At 33.3% G+C, this 21,462-nt stretch overlaps 1 protein-coding gene across 2 annotated transcripts in view; it reads left to right on the top strand.

Moving 5' to 3' along the window:
• The window catches only part of Nrdc (nardilysin convertase), an 87,989-nt gene that overhangs the window by 42,849 nt on the left and 23,678 nt on the right, over positions 1-21,462 (top strand). For both annotated transcript variants that reach the window (XM_046450937.2, XM_046450938.2), the window contains 9 exons: positions 3,820-3,915; positions 4,810-4,932; positions 8,002-8,059; positions 9,789-9,862; positions 12,822-12,891; positions 16,105-16,182; positions 17,572-17,692; positions 17,772-17,830; positions 18,105-18,159. In XM_046450937.2, the coding sequence (XP_046306893.1) occupies positions 3,820-3,915; positions 4,810-4,932; positions 8,002-8,059; positions 9,789-9,862; positions 12,822-12,891; positions 16,105-16,182; positions 17,572-17,692; positions 17,772-17,830; positions 18,105-18,159 (734 nt within the window). The remainder of the gene's footprint in view (positions 1-3,819; positions 3,916-4,809; positions 4,933-8,001; positions 8,060-9,788; positions 9,863-12,821; positions 12,892-16,104; positions 16,183-17,571; positions 17,693-17,771; positions 17,831-18,104; positions 18,160-21,462) is intronic.

Here is a 21,462-nt window from a genome sequence, read left to right as displayed (position 1 = left end):
AGATCCTGACTCAAAAAAATAAAAAGTGCTAGGGATGAAGCTCAGTGGTGGGGTACTTGCCAAGCATCCATAACGCCCTGAGTTTAAATCCCCAGTAGCACCAAAAAAAAAAAAAAAAAAAATCTTTAATTAGATACTACAAGTGTAAATCAGAATATATTTTATTATGCTTCATTACATTATGCATGCACACATACTAGTCTGTTTTGGTTTAAGATGAACTTATGGCAAAATCCCTGTTGGGCTTTGATTTTTGCTCAATTATTTTTTTGTTTTAATGATAGACGACCTAAATTTCAATTTGTGATCTATTATAACTGATATGACATGTTACTTAAATGTTCATTAACCAGTTTGTTTTTTTAAGAGAGATAGAGAGATAGAGAGAATTTTTTAATATTTATTTTTTATTTTTTGGTGGACACAACATCTTTTGTGTGTGTTTTTTTTTTTTTTTTTTTTTATGTGGTGCTGAGGATTGAACACATGCCAGGCGAGCTTGCTACCGCCTGAGCCACATCCCCAGGCCCTCATTAACCAGTTTAGAGAGCTGAATAATCAAATGTTATTTTTTCTGTTCCATTTACATGTGAGAGTCTTTCTTCTATCATTCTTCTGTTACTTGTTTCATTTAATGACTTTCTTTGCCTGCATGCTTAGATGGCCAGTTCCATATATATAAAGATTTGGAGGGTCCAGACAGATTCATCCAATAGAATCCTTTCCCTTTATTTGTCTCCTTCTGTTTGTGGAAGAAATTAATTCTTTCCTGGCCTTTTGTTAAATAATACTGACTTCAATACTTTATTACTGTTCCTTGTGTAGATTATCTATTTTTGGTCTATTCTTTCATTGAAGGGTATGTACATGTTTATAAGCATTTATCAGCATAATGCATATAGATTTGCTCAGTGTTTTAGTTTTCTTGAATACATTTAACATGCTCATAGGACATATCCACAAGGTAAGTTTTTAAGGTGGGATTTATTTATTGATAAAACAAGATTTTGGCAAAAATTATTCTTAAAATTTAACTATTTTAATATTAGCTCATACTCTCACATAATTAACTATAATATGTCTCAGTGATTGAATGAAGGATATGAACAAAGCCCTTTTATCTAATCATGTGGAAGATTGTGGTCTCTGGGTGTTCAGATATAATGAATTTTTATTATTTATCTACTTTTTTAAATTGAATGGGTCAGTAGTGTTAAGAATACTAGCTTTTTTAGCATATGAGACTTAATGAATGAGATACAACATTATAATTATCATAACCTGCCATGTAATTAAATTCCTTTTTGTAGATATGTTTACATATCTGTGATATTAGTTACCTATTGCTGCTAAGCAAATTACTAGAATTCAGTGGCTTAAAATAAAACAGGTTTATTTTTTTGCAGATTTGGAGGTCAGAATTCTAAAATGTTTCCCTAGGGTAGTTTTTCTTTTGGATGCTCTAGGGAAGAATCTGTTTTCATGCTAGGCAAGCACTTTTCTACTAAGCTATACCCTTGGCCTCGGACATGGACATCTTCAGTAATGGAGTTGCTTCTTTTATGTTGTAGCCATATCTTCATATTTTTACAGAGACTTTAAGAAAAGAAAAAAATACTCTGTTGAAGCTGTGACTATACTTTTTATTGAATCATCTTTGGATTAGCCTTCATGACTTATAATTAAAGTATTTTCTTGAATATGTTTACTTCTGCTTCTGTTTCTACTTTCACTTTAGTTTCTGTTCTCTCACCAAATATAGTAGTAAGGACTTGTAACTGTTTTTTTTTTTTTTTTCTGGTTCTATTCTTGGTGACCTTCAATCCATTATTTATATTTTCATACAGAATGAGTTTACTAGGAGTCCAAATCTGATAATGTCAATTCCCTTGATTAAGCATCTGCAATGCACTACATTATTCCATGATAAATAATTGACATCATTTTTTGAACATTTATTATTTGCATTATTGTGATTGTTATCCCCATTATCCTTATTTGACTAATGGTAAAATTGAGGCTTAGAGGGATTAATAAGTAACCCCAAGACCCAAAATCAGTTATTTTACCAAAGATCTATAGTCAGTATTGACTATATGATACCAAGAGCTATATTCATACACATTTTATACTTCTCAAAGGTCTTACCTAGACCCTTTCAAAATTTATTTCCTGCTTATCTCCCCTCTCCGCCATGCCTTTGCCTTTATTTTGTTTATTTTTATGTGATGCTAAGGATCGAACCCAGTGCCTCTCACACATGCCAGATAAGCACTCTCCCACTGAGCTACAGCCTCAGCCATCCTGCATATCTCTTGTCTAGACTTTTTTTCCTTTTTTTTTTTTCCTGGCCTCTGCTTTGATTCTGACCTTTGTTTGACCATATTAACCTTCTTTCTCTTTTTTGGAGTTGGCATATTCTCCTTCCCCATTTTCTCCTTAGAATATTTTACACACTCTTCTTCCTATCTTTGCCCAGAAAACTCCTGTTTTGTCTTTCGAGTATAGCTGGAGCCAACCCTTAGCTTGAGTGACTCCTTAGGAAGCTGGGACCTCTCAGCACCCATCTCTAATTGATATTATCTGAAAACATTTGTTCATTTGTTTATTGCTTCTCTCCTCTGCCTGAATTTAAACTCTCTGAGGCCATGGACTTGGCTCCTTTTACTGTTTATTCAAATTTCTACTCCCAATAACTATTTCAGTAGTACCTAACAACACAGTAGGTATTCATTAAATTTTTTTTTTTAATTACTTAATCCTTGGGGCTGGAGTTGTAGCTCAGTGGTAGAGTGTTTACCTCACACATATGAAGCACTGGGTTTGATCTTTAGCACCACATAAAAATAAATAAATAAAGATATAGTGTCTATCTACAACCAAAAAAATTTAATATTTACTCCTTATAAAAATCATATGAACTAAGTCCTGTTGAGTTCATTTTATAGATACAGAAATGTAAGTTAGATAAATTCCTCAAGGGTGAACAGTTTAGTTAGTAACAGAACTGGAATTCTAGCTCTCCTAGCCTGTTTTAGATGCTTTAACAGAATATCACAGGCTGGGTGGCATATAAACAACAGAAATTTATTTCTCACAGTTCTGGTAACTGAGAAGTTCAAGATCAAAGCCCTGGCAGTTTTGAATATTTAGTGAAGGCCCAATTCCTGGTTCATAGGCAGTCATCTTTGCCCTGTGTCTTTACATGGCAGAGGAGATGAGGAAGCTCTTTGGGATTATCTCTTTCATAAGGGCAGTAATCTCATTCTTGGGGATTAGGTATTAACATGAATTAAATTTAATTGAATCTAATTGAATTGAATTTTGATACTGGGGATTAAACCCAGGGACACACTACCACTGAGCATACACCTTCAGCCCTTTTTTATTTTGAGACAGGGTCTTGTTAACTTGCTAAGGCTGGCCTTTAACTTGTGATCCTCCTTCCTCAGCTTCCCAAGCCACTGGGATTACAGGCATGTAATTAAACCATGCCCTGCTGGTTTAATATTTTATTAGTACTTTGTTCAGTAAATTCTTGGACATAGTAACCTAGAGCTGAAACCTTTAGATCATAACTGCCTTATTTCATTTGAAAAATAGGAGAAAACTCTAGAAAGGTGATTGATTTACCCAAAGTGACAGATTAAGTGATAAAGCTAGGCCTAAGTCATTAAGTTCTCAACTTCAGTCTTAAGTGATTTATAAAAATTAATTTTTGTTACTTACTTGTTTTAAGTTCTGTAAGCTTGAATTTCAAAAAAATTAGAACAGATACTAGAATTTAATTTTATTAAAAGTATTTCTTTAAAATGACAGAATATCAACTTGCAAGACCATCTGATGCAAACAGGAAAGAAATGTTGTTTGGGAGCCTTGCTAGACCTGGACATCCTATGGGCAAGTTTTTTTGGGGTAAGATACTAAATAATAATATTTCATATTTTCTAGGTAAGAAAGATTGAGAATAAGAAAAGGTTGGGCTGGGGATGTGGCTCAAGCGGTAGCGCGCTTGCCTGGCATGCGTGCGGCCCGGGTTCGATCCTCAGCACCACATACAAACAAAGATGTTGTGTCCGCCGATAACTAAAAAATAAATAATGGAATTATCTCTCTCTCTCTCTCTCTCTCACTCTCTCTTTAAAAAAAAGAAAAGAAAAGAAAAGGTGATAAATTAAAATTATAAAGCTAGGGTAGCTAAGTTCCTTTTGCTTTTTTGGGTGGCTAGATAACTTTTCAACAGAAGGTCATTAAGTATGAATTATGATCTAATTTTATTTTAACTGGTAAGCTGTTTATCTATTTTTCATAATGGCTTTTTATTGGTGGTAGAATTCATTTATAGCCTAATATTAATCCTTTTAACCAATAGAGTAGAAACTGGGATGAGTTCATCTAGAATATACTTAAAACAAAGCAATAATAAATAAAGTATATTTCAAATATATTGTACTTCCCTGAATATTCTGGCTTTATTTGCTTTATTTTTAAGAATTAGGCAGAATATTAATAAACTAATTCAGAGGGTAAACTGAATAGAGTATTAGACTATTAAGCAAGGAAGCTTATTTATTTCTTGCCTGCTGTTGAGGTATTCCTAACCAGAGGTGAATTCCTTGTGTATTAAAATATACTTCAGAATTGTTCCTTAAGAATTTTTGTTTATTATTATACACTATTCAATATTCTTGTTGCTTGCATTTCTTCATAGGTCAAGTAAAGTGGCAGAACATGCATTGTTGGTGTAGAAGACTTTTAACAAAAAAGTGATTTTAGTTACTTTTATAATTTTTTTCCAACTTTTTACAGGAAATGCTGAGACTCTCAAGCATGAACCAAAAAAGAATAATATTGATACACATGCTAGATTGAGAGAATTCTGGATGCATTACTACTCTGCTCATTACATGACATTAGTGGTTCAATCCAAAGGTAATATTATCTTTAGAGTTATTCTGAAGTACAGTTAATCCTTGAACAACAGTATGGAAACTGCATTGAGTCCACTTATCTGACTTTTTTTTTTTTAAGATCCACAACAGTTTGAAAAAACTTGTAGAGAAACATACAGTCTAAAAATTTTGAAAAATTTTATTTGGTATGTGATGAATGCATAAAATATAGATAGATAATGGTCTAGTTTATTATTTGTTGCCAGGAAATATAGACATTTATTATAAAATGTTAAAATATAGCTGGGAACGATGGTGAATGTTTGTAGTCCCAGCTACTCCAGAGGCTGAGGCAGGAGGACCGCAAGTTTAAGATCAGTCTTTGCAGCTAAGTAAGACCTTATTTCAAAATTTAAAGAAACTAGGGTAGCTTCAGTAGTAAAGTGATCCTGAGTTTAATCACTGGTATTGGAGGGAAAATTAAAAGTTAAGATTTGGGCTGGGGTTGTGGCTCAGTGATAGAGTGCTCGCCTAGCACAAGGCCCTGGGCTTGATCCTTAGCCCCACATAAAAATAAACAAATGAAGTGGATGTATTGTGTCCAACTACAACTAAAAAATAAATATTAAAAAATAAAAATAAAAGTTAAGATTTATCAAAACTTATGCAAAAACTTATAGACCATACATGTCATTATTCACTATGGAGAGAAATGTAAACAAATGTAAAGATGCAGCATTGGATCATAATTGCAGGGCTAGGGCTGGGGCTGGGGCTCAGCGGTAGTGCACTTGCCTGGCATATGTGAGTCTCTGGGTTTGATTCTCAGCACCACGTATAAATAAATAAAGGTCTATCAATAACTAAAAAAAAAGTAAAATAAAATCATAATTACATACAGTTTACTCTAGCACTTAATATACTTCGCGGTATGTTTACCTCCCATATGGTGCTGGGGATCAAATCGCTGAGCTACACCACAGACCAGTGCAGATGTTTTTCTCTTGTAGAAATGGATGTATCTACAGGCTAGTCTATGTTGTCTGTGAGTATACTGATAACACTGATAGATCAAGAATTAAGCTTTTTTTTTTTTTTTCTTGTGATGAAGATCTTGCTGTTTCTCAGGCTAGCCTTGAACTCCTAGGTTCAAGTGATCCTCTTGCCTCAGCTTCTCAGCTGAGACTACAGGCAGACACCACCACACCTGGCTTTATGAATTGGCTTTTTAAGCCAAGTTCAGATGTTCTGTTTCTGTGGTTTTACATTTAATTTCTGTTGATTATAAACTCTTTTTTAAAAAATTTATTTTAGTTGGAGGTTGTATACAATGTTATTATTATAAAAATGTTATTTTTATGTGGTACCGAGGATCGAACCCAGAGCCTCACATGTGCTAGGCAAGCGCTTTACCACTGAGCTACAATCCCAGCCCCTGATTATAAACTCTTACAGGGCAAGTTGTCTGTCCATCTTCACATAAGGTCCTTTAAATTGGCATGATTGAAATCAATTATAGTGACAATGATAGAAGTATCTTAATTATAAAAGATTGATGAATACTCCTACTCCTTTCTATCTTGTATTATTATCTTCAGTAACTCGTTAACTTTTTCTCATTAAGAGAATTATGGAAGCTTTCTTTTGTTTTCTTTACATTTTCACCTCTTTAGGCTGTTTTTCAAAGTCAGTTGCTTCCTTTTAACATAATCTTACATTTAGCAGATTTCCTCTGGAAAAGCTAATTCTTTAACCTTAAGTGAGTCTCCTTTTTATTAAATTTTGCCCTCTATATTGTCAACATTAAGGTCAAAGCTAACTTGGGTTACATATAAAAAAATTTTGCATTTATGATCAAAATAGTCCATTATTTTGATTTAACAAAGTTTTGGTTATGGTATGATAGATTCTTTTGTTCAAATTTTAGATGTGCTTCTTGATTCTTTTTACATTTGTTAATGCAGATAATTCCAAGTTTGTTGTATAAATTAATTTATAATTTTTAATAGTTGCAACTTGTTTCATATACATGAAGTTTTCTTCAAGTGTGTATTGTTTCTTTTGCACTTTCTTCCTTTGTGATAACCAATAAGAACTATAAATGTTTATTGCAAAATTTTTAAATAAGCCATAGTTTTAATGAAAACCATTTATACAATCTGGATTCCATAGATTTTGCAGCTTATACATTTATTATGCTACTTGAAAGTTAAACTTCTGAATAAATAGTATAGAATAAATTCAAATTTTGATTAGTTATATTCGCATCTTGCATCTTTTGAGGGAGGGAGTGCTAGGATTGAATTCAGGGCCTATTGCATGCTAAGCACATGCTCTAAATTGGGCTTTTTAAAATTGAGAATTAGTGAAATTCACGTGACTCCGCTGATGGTCACTTGATAAAGCTAAAACATCTCCTTTTTCATTTAGATCTTGTGTCTTATTAAAAATTTCAAAAAATTTCTTAGGAAATGTAAGAAAGCAATCAAAACAAGATGGAAATCATACATAAATGAAACAAAAAAACTTATAGGGGAGCTGATGCTGTGGCTCAGTGGTAGAGCGCTTGCCTAGTGTGAGGCACTGGGTTCGATTCTCAGCACCACATATAAATAAATGAATAAAATAAAGGTCCATACATCTAAAAAAAATTAAAATAAAAAAAGAGACTTATAGGGTAAAACCTCAGTAAGTATAATGTAGTATATACAAGTGAAGTAAGTTAGGTCTGGGGAGACCTTCCTAGAAGCTAGCAGTTTTGGAATGGGTATAAGTTTTGGAATGGGTGTAAGAGGATGGTTGATATATTTCTTCTCTCTTGGTCCTTCACACTAGCCTAATGATAAACAAAAACTCTCTCTCACTTTTTTTGAACTTGAGTGCCTTTTCTAAGTTTACCAGTGAGAAATGAAGTCTAATAAAATGTGTGTCTTAAGGTTTTTTTTTTTTTATCTGCTGTTACTTTTCCTGTTACTTATTACTGATTAAGAACTGGCAAGTAATTCTCAAATTAAAATATCTCTTTGTTTTGAAGCTAAAGATCTGTGAAAAGTCTAATTCTGTTTCTACATTGAATAACAATATTATGTGTCCCTTTCTTCCGTTCAAGAAACACTGGATACTTTGGAAAACTGGGTGACTGAAATCTTCTCCCAGATACCAAACAAGTAAGTTACTTATTTTTTATAAGTTATATACTTTAGAATTTAAGAGACCATATCTTTTTATATGAGCCACAAAGGCTTTTTTCTTTTGTTTTTTTAAACATGTCATAATTAAGACTTAATTTTAATAACTTTGGCCAAGATTACACAGCTTTTGAGTGGGAAAACTTAAGTTGGAGAACCCATTTCCATAGTCGAAATCTACAGGCTTATAAATTTATAGTAAACAATAATTCTGAAGAAATTATGCCTCTTTTACATTTATTCAGAGCTTTTCTGTTACTGTGTTTGGTGTTTGAAACCATAATAATGAAAGAAAGTACTATGGTGAGAACCATAATATGTCTTCTGCCTCTAACAAATTGTGTATTCTGAAAGCTTGTTTTTTAAATGTCAGTTGTTTGGAATGTGGTATGCTTTTCCCCGTAAAAGAAAAACCTGTAGATGATGACTGATTTTCCATATTACCTAGAAAGCTTATTTCAGATTGTTAAACCAAAATGGTTTTTATTAGAAATTACATAATGTATCAGTTCAGGATGCTCCTTAACATTTTTGTCCACCTTAGATTCATCAAAATAATACAAATAAGTGAAAGATACTTTATTGTTGCTTTTTTTTTTTTTAATATCAGGTGAGTAAGCTAGTGGCTTTTCCAGTTCATCATCCCAATACATAGTCATTTTAAATTTATGGAAAAAAAAATGTAATAACAACTGATTGGTTATTATTTTGGTATTGTATAAATTTCCATTGAAAATTACCAGTGCTTTTTATGTCTGGGAAGATAATTTAAAGCCATGCCAAATTTGGGGGGTATTTAATTTAATTTTTTTATTTTTCTGATAAGAAATGAATATGAGATATAGAAATGTCCCATAACAAATGGGAATGTCTTTCATTAAAAAAAATCTTTCACTAATAAAATCACAGATACTGATTCTGAGGGATTCATTAGGTTCTATCAGTCCCTAATGAGCATTTTTAAAATTCTCCTATTATTAATAACTTTGGTTCCTTAATGATATAGAATAAGAGTTTTTGAGGTGATACTAATTTGTATTGGCCATATTTTTATAAGAAATGTGTAGTTATCCTCAATCAGGTTGGAAGCCCCTAGAAGAAGAGGCTGAGTTTTTAAAACACCACAGTTCCTAATATAGTGCTTTATACCTAATAATCATTCCATATATATTTATTGAATAAGAAAAGTATCATCTTGCCTGTAATTCCGGTGACTCTGGAGCCTGAGGCCAGAAGATTTTGAGTTTGAGGCCAGCCTCGGCATCTTAGCAAGACTCTGTTTCAAAATAAAAAAGGGCTGGGGTGTAGCTCAGTGGTAGAGCACCTCTGGGTTCAGTCCCCAGTACTAAAAAGAAAATTATTATCTCTAGTGTAAATGTTCTTTCTGGAATGACTTTTTTATAGGGAGAACTAAAATTGAATGGGGCTTATAGAGGTAATGAAAACTGAGAGTAGGCTCCCTTCAGTTCATTATTTGCTATCTTGTAAGTTGTAAAGGCATGTTAGTTATTGAAGCTGAGGTTAAGAATAGAGTGTGTAGTTGAGGAATTAATGGCTTTATTGCCAACTGTTGGTTTATGCCTAGAATGCCTGCCAGTCAGCAAAAATGTAGAATATATTATAATTATTATTCAATTAGATATCCCTAATGATACTGCTTATAAAAACTTTTGCCATTTAAATTTTAATTTATTTGTTTTGTTTTCAGTGGGTTACCCAAACCAAACTTTGGGCATTTAACGGATCCATTTGACACACCAGCATTTAACAAACTTTATAGAGGTTTGTGACTCTAAGATTTAAAACTGTTTGAAATAACTTTAGCACATTCTCTAAAAATTAAGACTGCCAATTTTCTTTGAAAATGAGAACACAGCAGGAAATACAATTGTGTTGGAAAGGGAGTATATGGACAGGGGATATCCAATTAGTGACAGATAGTGCCCTGTTGCTACTTGAGTCTGTTTCATGGCTTTTCCCTGATTTACCCTATTCTCTTTGTTCTTTGGCTTTTTTGTTTCCTTCTTAATTCATTTTATCTACATTCTGCTCTCGTTTGCCTTTACAGAAGGAAAAATATAAGAGAGAAAACACTTTGGAAATTATTTTAACTCTAATATAAAACAAATATTTGTTAAGTGAAGAAAATCTTTAAAATGTCAGATTGAGGAACTCAGGGTGAACTACCCTTAGATCAATGAGATAAATCATATTTGGCAAATTTACATGATTTTTTTATAGGTTTATTTTCTTTTTTAAAAAATTTTTTAGTTGTATATGGACACAATATCTTTATTTTTATTTGTTTATTTATTTATTTATTTTTATGTGGTGCTGACGATTGAACCCAGGGCCTCATGCGTATGAGGCAAATGCTGTACCACTGAACTGTACCCCCAGCCCCAAGTATATTTTCTTTTTTAAAAATTTTTTTTTTTAAGTTGTTAATAGACCTTTATTTCTCTATTTATATGAGGTGTTGAGAATCAAATCCAGTGCCTCATACATGCCAGGCAAGTGCGCTACCACTGAGCCCCAGCTCCAGCCCCCCATTATATTTTCTTAACATAAAAAATAAGGTTATTAGCCGGGTGTGGTGGCACATGCCTCTAATGCCAGTGGCTTGGGAGGCTGAGGCAGGAGGATTAAGAGTTCAGAGCTAGCCTCAGCAAGTTAGCAAGGTCCTAAGCAAGTCAGGGGCTGAGGATGTGGCTCAGTGGTTAAGTGCTGGTACTAAAATTAAAATAATAATAATAATAATAATGATGTTATTAATGCATACACTTCTGACTCCTACTTTTTAAAAATTTTTATTTTTTTACATGAGCTCTCTTATTATTTTTTTTGCATTACAATTCTTAATATACCTTTATACCACAATTTATTATATCTCTGTATACAGGATATGTTGACACCAAATTCACATCTTCATACATGTATTTTGTATAACAATGAGGGTTTCCTTCTACCATCCATGCAATTCCCTTTCTCCCTCCCTTTCCCTCCCACCCCTCTTCCCTATATAGAGGTAATCTTCTTCCCATGCTCTTTCTCTCTTCCCCTTTTTGAGTCATCCCCTTTATATCAGAGAAGACATTTGGCATTAGTTTTTTTGAGATTGGCTAACTTCACTTAGCATAATCTGCTTTAATGCCATCCATTTCCCTGCAAATGCCATGATCTTATTATTTTTTGGTGCTGAGTAATATTCTGTTGTGTGTAAATGCCACATTTTTTTTATCCATTCATCCATTGAAGGGCATCTAGGTTGGCTCCACAGTTTAGCTATTGTGAATTGTGCTGCTATAAACATTGACGTGGCTGTGTCCCTGTAGTATGTTGTTTTTAGGTCCTTTGGTTATAGTCCGAGAAGAGGAATAGGTGGGTCAAATGGTGGTTCCATTCCCAGCTTTCCAAATAATCTCCCTACTGCTTTCCAAATTGGCTGCACCAATTTGCAGTCCTAGCAACAGTGTATGAGTGTACCTTTTTCCCCAGCATCCTCGCCAGCACTTGTTGTTTGTCTTCATAATGGCTGCCATTCTTATTGGAGTGAGATGGTATCTTAGAGTAGTTTTAATTTGCATTTCTCTGATTGCTAGAGATGATGAGCATTTTTTTTTTGTATATTTATTGATTGATTGTATATCCTCTTCTGAGAAGTATCTGTTCAGGTCCTTGGCCCATTTATTGATTTATTGATTGACCGACTCCTGCTTTTTTAAAATTTAATATCATTCTGTAATAACCTCTTAATGAGTCATGTGATTATGCTGTAAAATTTACTAAATTTACCCATACTGAATATTACAGAAGCATTTTTAGTTCACCATTTCTCTTTGCTACTTTTATTGTGGCAGATTTTTTTTCTCTTTCTCCTGATTGCCTTAGGTATTCTCTTTCACCCCATTGCTAGTCTCTCTCCTTTTTTCTTCCTCTGATCAGTGACTGTTTCTGTACACCCCTTCTGCCACTGGCTCTGTTCTTTTAAGCCTCTTCTTCCAGAGACAACTCATTTTCTATTGTTTATTGTTTTCTATTGGGCTTTTATTCTACCACCACCCACCCCAGTGTACCCAGTACACTGGGTGTTCATTTTACCATGAGAAACAGATTCAAAAAGATTTTAAATGCAAGTGATTTTTCTCAAAGTCACATAAGCACACACAGCAAGATGGTAGGACTGGATTTTTGCCATGGATCTCCTAACTCCTAATTTTGTATCCTTTCCTGAAAGAAGAGATTCATCCTTAGCAGCATTTCTTATTTTCACTGGTCTTTCATCCCTGGTTTTGTTACTACCAAGTAAATAGAGAAGATAAAAGAAACTAAATAGAAAAGATATTTATAAAAATTGCATTTTTTTGGCTAGGAGTGGTGCTGTACACCTGTAATCCCAGCAGCTCAGAAGAATAAGGCAGAAGGATCTCAAATTCAAAGCCAGCCTCAGCAATTTAGCAAGACCTTGTCTCAAAATAAAAAGTAAAAAGGCCTGGGGATATGGCTTAGGGGTTGAGCATCCCTAGGTTCAATCCCTCATACCCTCCCCGCCAAAAATTACATTATTCAAATTGGAAAATTGGCAGCTGAAAATAATAATAATAATTGCATTTCATTTAACCTTCTGTTTATTGGAGGGTGAAATATAATTAAAAATTAACTTTTTAAAAAGTTCTTACAATCTTGTAAAAATTATGGAGAAACACTTAATATCTGTTCTTCTGGAAAATATTTTGTTTAGTTGTTCCCATCAGAAAAATTCATGCTCTGACCATCACATGGGCACTTCCTCCTCAACAGCAACATTACAGGTAAGAGTTCAAGGGAAACTAAACTTCATTAAATACTGAGCGACAGTTATATTTTTAAAACATGCTAAATGGTTTACGTTTACAGAATTCTGAATTTGTAAACACAGATGTGTTAAACTTGGAAATTAAACATGCCTGGATTTTCCAAGTTTTGCTGTATATTTTACTGTCCTTTTGGGTATTAAAAACTAGAGTTCTCTTGTGACTAGTTACCTTTCCATAGTCTTCAAAATTGAGCATTTAGTAGAATGTTAACTTTTATAATTATTTTCTTTTGTATTTTTAGTACAAAAATATATCTATGCATGGTTTATTAGGTGGTGGCTACCATTTAATTTGATGCTTTCAGAAGTAAAGTCATAGCCAGGCATGGTGGCACAGGCCTGTAATTCCAGCTACTTGGGAGACAGAGGCAGGAGGATTACAAGTTGGAGGTCAGCCTCAGCAATTTAGCAAGGCCCTAAACAACTTAGTGAGACCATGTCTCAAAATACATAAAAAGGGATGGGAATGTAGCTAAAAGTAGAGCACTCCTGGGTTCAGTCCCCAGTCCCCTGCCAAAAAAGTAAAGTTAAATAACTTTTTGAGTAAGCATCAAGGATTTTTGCTACTATGAGTTAAGGCATATTTACTTTAATTGGGAAGGTATTTCAACTTATGTATATATGAACAGTACAGCTTGGGCCAGGGTAATTTTTTAAAGATAAGGATCAAATAATCCACACATACAAATACTGTATAATTAGAAATAAATGCAAATGAAAATGCAATTGAGTTGATAAAAATTTAATTAATCTTTTAAAACCACTGTGGACAAAACAAAGCCATGAGGACACATATACAAGTAGAAGAAAAGAAAGTAATGTGTATTGCTTGAGCTTGGTAAAAAAAAAATGCTTTTGTTAGAATACCAGGTCTCATAAAATTAATAAAAATAGTGTGCTTATGAGAAAGCAGAAAAAAATACATATTGTCTACTTGTTTTTGGTATAAGGAAAATAAAAAAAGTAATATACTCAATGATCTAGTTATGAAGTCTCAAGAAGCATTATTAAGCATATTTAAAAGTTTGTTTAAAATTACTACATGCTTTTAAATGTCGAATAAGACAAAAAGCCATTAAGTGAGAAGTAAAGTTCTGCTTCTGTATTTGTTCCTGTCCTCCAATATATATCTAACCTTAATAGTTTCATTTATATCTTTTAGGCATTAAAATACTAAATATAAAGCACACATACTTTTTATGGAAATAGAATTATACTACATATAAACAATTTAACTGCTTTAATGCATTATTAAGGTAGTTCATTGTGGTAATTTTGAAAATTATTGAAAAGTAAAAAAACTATTAATGATTATTTTTCCAAAAACTGTTAAAATTTCTATGTTTCCATCCAGTTATTTGCTTATTTTTTTTTTAATGGACTGTTAGTTTTAACAAGATATTTCTCCAGGCACAGTGGTGCACATCTATAATCCCAGCAAGTTGGAGACTGACATAGGATCACAAATTCAAGGCAGCCTGGGAAACTTAGTGAAACCCTGTCTCAAATTAAAAAATAAAAAGGGCGGGCTGGGGATGTGGCTCAAGCGGAAGCGTGCTCACCTGGCATGCGTGCGGCCCCGGGTTCGATCCTCAGCACCACATACAAAAATGTTGTGTCCGCCAAATACTAAAAAATAAATATTAAAAAAAATTCTCTCTCTCTCTCCCCCTCTCTCTCACTCTCTCTTTAAAAATAAAATAAAATAAAATAAAAAGGGCTAGCAATGTAGCTCAGTGATAGAGTACCCCTGGGTTCAATACCCAGCAATGCCTCACCCCCACCCCTATCACCATCAGTTATTTTGAATCTCCAAATATAAATATCCAGTAAATTAGCTTCTATAGGGATCCAGTTTTTACAGAGAAGCCAATAATTGTTTATTCCTCTAGATACTAAATACAGTACAATTAGCTTTGTTTAGATGAAAATATGTGATCTACTGAGCTCACTCCTCTGTGCCAATCTTAGTATACATGTAAATCAATTCACATTTTAAACAATGTTGTATGGGCTTTCAGTGTTGCTTAATATAGTGGAAATCATAATATTATATCTGATTTTTAAGAGTTTACAAAGTTTTGGTGGGAATGATGATATATGCCTGCAGTCCCAGCTCCTGGGGAGGCTGAGAAAGGAGGCTACTTTGAGACCAGCCTGGTCAACATGGCAAAATTCCATTTCTAAATAAATAAATAAATTTACTGATTAGAGAAAAAAAGTTTCCTAAATTGAGTTCTGTAACTTCATTTGATTACCTAATTCATTTTTCTGGATATCTATATTTTGTTAAGGACTACATTTTAAAAATTATGTAGAAGCTAGTGGGTAAAGAATTTGAATAACATATGCAACCACTTAGGCTATTATTATATAATATTAATACCTGTTAACTGCATTTGCATGAAAACTCTGCACATGGGCAAGTGAAAATAAAAATACAGTGAGGTTATGTCTTTTGTTTAAAGTACTGATTTACTTGAAGGAAACTAAAACTAGAAACTGACTTAATTGAAAAAACTAAAACGAGAACCCAGATTTCCAACCTTTAGAATAACACATTTCATTTTACAAAGCTTTTGTTTGTAGACAGAGTGATTCATAACAGCCCTGTATTAGGTTCTAAAATGATAGTCTATATTACTTTTATTTTGGGTGAGACAAATAAGATTTTATCATGAAAGGAGAGAAGTTTGGTATCCAAGAAAAGAAGTTGTAGCCTTAAATTTTGGAATGATTGTACTCATTCAATGATTTCAGATAAAGTGATTTACCATATTTTATATTTTTATCTTGCTGCTTTTAAATTAATTGCAATTTCACATTTAGTGGATTTCTGTAAGAACAAGTTTAATTATGTTATCAAATATTGTAGTTACTGTGTGCAGTTGCACAAGTCTGTAATCCCAGTGACTTGGGAGGCTGAGAGAAGAGGATCACAGATTCAAGACCAGCCTTAGCAACTTTAGAGAGGCCCTAAGCAACTTAGTGAGACCCTGTCTCAAAAATTATAAAGGGTTGGAAATGTGGTTCAGTGGTAGAGCAACCCTAGGTTCAACCCCTAGTACCAAACCAAACCAAAAAAGAATAAATCAAATGTTATAGTCTTAGAGATAAGATTTTCTAGTGTAAAAAAGCTTTTGTTCTGACCTTTAAATTTTTTTTAAAGGGTGAAGCCACTTCATTATATCTCCTGGCTGGTTGGACATGAAGGCAAAGGCAGCATTCTTTCTTACCTTAGAAAAAAGCAAGTATTCAGTTATTAAGAATTTTCAGTGTAACAACCTCTGAAAGATAATAGTAAACAATAAGTGTTACATTGCTCGTTCTTTTGCTTTAGCTGCCAGGAGGTCTACAGTAAAATTTAATTCTTAGTTGTAATCATATCCATAACCTCATTTATTTTAATTGTCATCTTCTATTTTGTTATTTCCTCATACTGTACACCAACATCATAAATGAAAGTAATAAATTCCAGAATTACATAAATTGGTTAACTCTAATCAAGAATTTGGATTTGACAAAATAGTAAAGGAGTAAATTATTTAAAAACTGGATTTTTTAGGCTTTTCTAAACCAAAAGGTGGACTTTAATGAAAATTTCAGTGTGTAGATCAGTTGTACAAAATATATGAGGTTGTGAAAAGTGTATGTAACTTTCTTAGCAGAGTGTGTCATGATGCATGTAAGCACCTATGTAAGTCACCTACATCCAAATAATAGAAACAAAACTTTAGAATCAGGACCAGGATATTATGGTAATTCCTTGATTGACTTTTTTGTTAATTAATTAATTTGAGAATGAAAAGAGATGAGAAATGTAAAGAGGTGCTTGAAGATATCAGTGTGTTCTAAAATAAAGAAAATGAAGAGGCTAGAGTTATTATAAAAGAATAAACCAATTATAATTGAGTTTATACATACCTTTTACAGTATGTATAATGTGCTTTGAGATGTGTGCAAATTTACCAAACTTTATTACAAATTTCAAATACTTCATTTTGGAGTCCTTCTCCCTTAAGTTTTCAGGTGCTCACTTTGGTAGCAGATATAATAAAAATAAAATAAAGTAAATTGATTCAGAGATTAACACAGTCCCTGTGCAAGGATGACACGAAAATACATAAAGTACTCCATAGTTTTTTGGAAAAAAAAGTTTAGGATATTATTTTAGTCAGGAAAATATCCAGTCTTGTTTCTTTCTTAGACAATCTATATAGATTAGCTAATAGTCTCAAAGAGCTCATTTGACTTTCTAAACTGGAATGTATTTGATACATTTTAAGATTTCTTTTAAGAGACAAAATAAGAAATGATAAGTGAAATGCTTCCCAGCAGCCATATCTTAATATTTTGTATTGTTTATTTCAAGAACTGTGTTGCAATATCTATTAGCTTCCCCATTAAACAGGTAAAGACGGCTGTTACTTCCTTCTGGGACTCCCAAGTGCACAATCGTCTGTTGGAAGGCTTTATGCTTTTAAAATTTGTACTTTGAAATTTACTATTAGAAATTATATTTAATCAAAAGCTAAGATTCCCAAATTTTACATAGAAAAGCCTATTTTGTTAATTTGAAGTATTTGTAGGCTGTCAATTCAGATATACTGATTGGATTATTTTTTCCCAACTATAGGTGCTGGGCTCTTGCATTATTTGGTGGAAATGGTGAGACAGGATTTGAGCAAAATTCTACTTATTCAGTGTTCAGCATTTCTATCACATTAACTGATGAAGGTTATGAACATTTCTATGAGGTAAATATTAACATGGAGTTTTTTTCTTTTATATAGGTATTACTTTATGTAATAGACTAATGAGATGTTTTGTTTTCAGGTTGCTCATACTGTCTTTCAGTATTTAAAAATGCTGCAGAAGCTAGGCCCAGAAAAAAGGTAATAAACTTCTTAGAATGAGGCCAGGAGTCAATTCTAATATGTTTTAGCCTTCAGCCTGCCAGTACACATGGTTTAGTCCTGTGGGATGGCTTTTTAGGCATTTCCTACTCTATTTCCTTTACTGGCTTCATATCCTCATCATTCTACATGTGAGTGTACGCTAAGGTTTTACATTTATTTAGCCAGTTCTTTATTTTTATGCTTCTTTTTTCTTGTTGATGATTCTAGTGATAAATTTAAGTATATCTCTAATTATCATTTTCTTTCATAGAGTTTTTGAAGAGATTCAGAAAATTGAGGATAATGAATTTCATTACCAAGAACAGGTATTGGAAGTCAAATTCTTTTTGAATGTTATCTGTGACCAAGTTGAAACTGGTGTGGACATTGTTCCTCTTTTTGGAAGTGTCACTGGAGTTTTTATTCTGCCATTCTTTGTCATGTGAGTCTCAAGATGGCCTTGAGGCTATCTAAAAATTAAATCTTGTTTTGAGTATTTATATTGAGTAACAGTCACAGGATTAGACAGATGACATAGATCATGTTGTATCACAGCCATTTGTCAATGTAATCATCCATCCTATCTATCCCTCTGATAAACATTCATGGAAAGCTTGCTGTGCTATGGTAGTTTGGGAATTCAAATATTGTGAAGGTATTCTTTAAGGTAAATCTGTAGTAGTTGCCATGTATAATGTTAGAAACACTGAGCTTTGCTATTTTAGGGGAAAGACAATGTTTTCCTTGATGGAAATAGGATAGGAGAAGTCTTCATGGGTGTAGAAAATTTGAATTGAGTTCAGTATCAAAATATAGGGTTTGAATAAGATTTGGTTATATTCTAAGCAATAGAAAGGAACATAAGTAAGAAATTATCTATATAGTATAAGGACATATAAAAGAAAGATATTATTTAATGTTGAAAGGTAAAGAGTTTAGAGCAGAGGGTTTTTCCCCCTGTTTGTGGCTTGGATCCCTTTAGAAGTCTGTTGAATGTTGTAGACCCCTCCTCAGAATACTACTTAATCCTCTTGGCTTTTTAAAATTTTGGAAAAATTATCAGTAGAATAGTGATCATTGGTATATCGCTCACCTAAACTGATAATATTACCAGTTGATAATAATTCATCATATTTTCTTTCTTCTCTTTCTGTGTGTGTGTCTATTTTTTATTGAACCTTTTGACAGTTAATTATATACAATGTCATACTTCACCCTAAATGTTTTTTTAAAATATTTATGTTTTAGTTGTAGTTGGATACAGTACTTTTATTTTATTTATTTTTTTGTGGTGCTAAGGATTGAACCCAAGGCCTCTCACGTGCTAGGTGAGCACTGTACCACAGAGCCACAACCCCAGCCCCGCCTAAATGTTTTTTGGCATGTATCAAGGCAGAGGCAGTCTCTTGCCTTACCTCAATATAGTTGTCTCAGTGGGAAATTTAACATTGAAACAATAATGTTAATTAATACACAGTACATAGTGTTTCCCCACTCCCCATGGTGTTTTTTTTTTAATTTTTTTTTTAGTCATTGATAGACCTTTATTTTATTTATGTATTTATATGTGGCGCTGAGAATCGAACCCAGTGCCTCGCACAATGCCAGGCAAGTGCTCTACCACTGAGCTATAGTCCCAGCCCCCCATGGTGTTCTTTTTTTTTTCCCATGGTGTTCTTAAATGCATAATATAGTAGTTTACAAAGGAATATTAAAGTACTCAAAACAGTAAAAAATAATAATGTGTTTCTTTATTAAATAACAAGATGTGGTAGAATATCTAGTAATTTTCAGGATTTTTAAGTAGCATTGAGTATACATGATATCTACAATTGTGATTTCTCTTGGAGAAGGTCATAGATACTATTAATATTACCATGGTTTGTTGCCTATATTCATAATTTTAAAGAAGTAACTTATAGATTAGTGAATATATGTAATTTCTTTCCAACCAAATTAATGGGTCCCTCCTGAATTTGTCTGCTGACATCTTGTAGGGGATATATCGGGACCCTAGATTTGAGAGCTCCTGATTTAACAACCATAGAGAACATTGAAAGCTGAATTTTTGGATCATCACTGTACTCTTCCCTCAATATGTATTATGAGTAAAGGATACTTAGTACTGAGTACAAGATCACAAAAACGAGATTTCCAGTTACTGTTGACTTCTGTTTTAATGTGGTTTATATACTTCAAAAGAAGTTATTTGAAATGAACTAGAAATCTTATTTACGGAACAGAAAAATCTACCTGGCCCATATTGATTACTAAAAGGGTCCTAGAGACATTCCTTGTAAGTGGATTGATAAATCTAGAACCCGCAAGTCCTGTCATCTGTTTCCAGGAGTGATGTTGATCAGTATTCTCATCAGCTATGATGGCAGTATGTGGACCAGAACTGTGGCAGGGAAAAGAGTGGAAATGAGAATTGTGGACAACTCTGTCATACCCAGATTCTTTTCTTTGCAACTGGCTTTTTAGCATTGTTTAAGTAAATGATATTTTCTTTTGCCTTATCAGTTACTTGTTGGAAGTGCATTTCAAGATAATGTTTTTTTCTGCCATCTCCCCATTCCATAGCTTATCACTCCCCCCAATCTATGGCATGATGAGTATTTGTATTAATGAATATTTGTCTTGATTTGAAAACACAAGACCCAAAACATCTTAGATTAAAACCTAACCAACTCAGCAGCTCAGGAGGATTGCAAGTTCAAAGCCAGCTTCAGCAAAGGAAGGTGTTAAGCAATTCAATGAGACCCTATCTCTAAATAAAATACAGAATAGAGTTGGGGATGTGGCTCAATGGTCAAGTGGCCCTGAGTTCAATCCCCTGTTACCATTCCCCTATTTCCCCCTCTCCCCACCCTCACTCAAAACAAAACAAAAACAAAAACAAACTACCAAGCTGGGTATTGTAGCACATGCCTATAATCCCAGTGGTTCAGGAGGCTGAGGCCAGAGCATCACAAATTCAAAACCAGCCTCAGCAACTTAGCCAGGCCCTAAGCAGCTTGTGAGACCTTGTCTCAAAATATCAGACAAAATATGAGTTATATGAACTAGTTATATGAATTTTGCTGCATCGGCTGGGCCTTCCAAGGAGCCCCAGCATCAATACTGATCCGTGGAAAGTGTTCAGGAAAACACGGTGGATTAGCAATGACAGAAAGGGTGATCTGGATGGAATCCATATTCCTAGATATGCACCCAAGAGAATTGAAAACATAAGTCTGAAGAAAAACTTATGCACAAATATTCATAGCGGCATTATATATTATAGTCAAAACATGGAAACAACTGTAACCGATGAGTGGATAAATAAAAAGTAGACTCTGTATATTAGGGAATATTATTCATCCATAAAAAGAATAATTTATGTTATAACTTAGGTGAATCTTGAAGACACTCTGCTAAATGAAAGAAGTCAAATACAGAAGGTCACGTTTTAAATAGGTCCATTCATATGAAATAATCAGAATAGATTAATTCATAGAGAATATAGACTGATGTCTCAGGGACTGAGGGAAGTAAGTAATTGGGAATGACTGCCTAATGAGTAAGAAATTTTCTTTTGGGGTGAGTGCAAGTATTCTGAAACTTGATAGGTAATGATTACAAAACTT

Source organism: Marmota monax, unplaced genomic scaffold (genome assembly GCF_021218885.2).
Source record: "Marmota monax isolate L192 unplaced genomic scaffold, Marmota_monax_Labrador192_F-V1.1 WCK01_AAM20220418_F8-fsc00023, whole genome shotgun sequence".
In the NCBI taxonomy this organism is placed as follows: domain Eukaryota; kingdom Metazoa; phylum Chordata; class Mammalia; order Rodentia; family Sciuridae; genus Marmota; species Marmota monax.
This window is presented reverse-complemented; position numbering and strand designations above follow the sequence as displayed.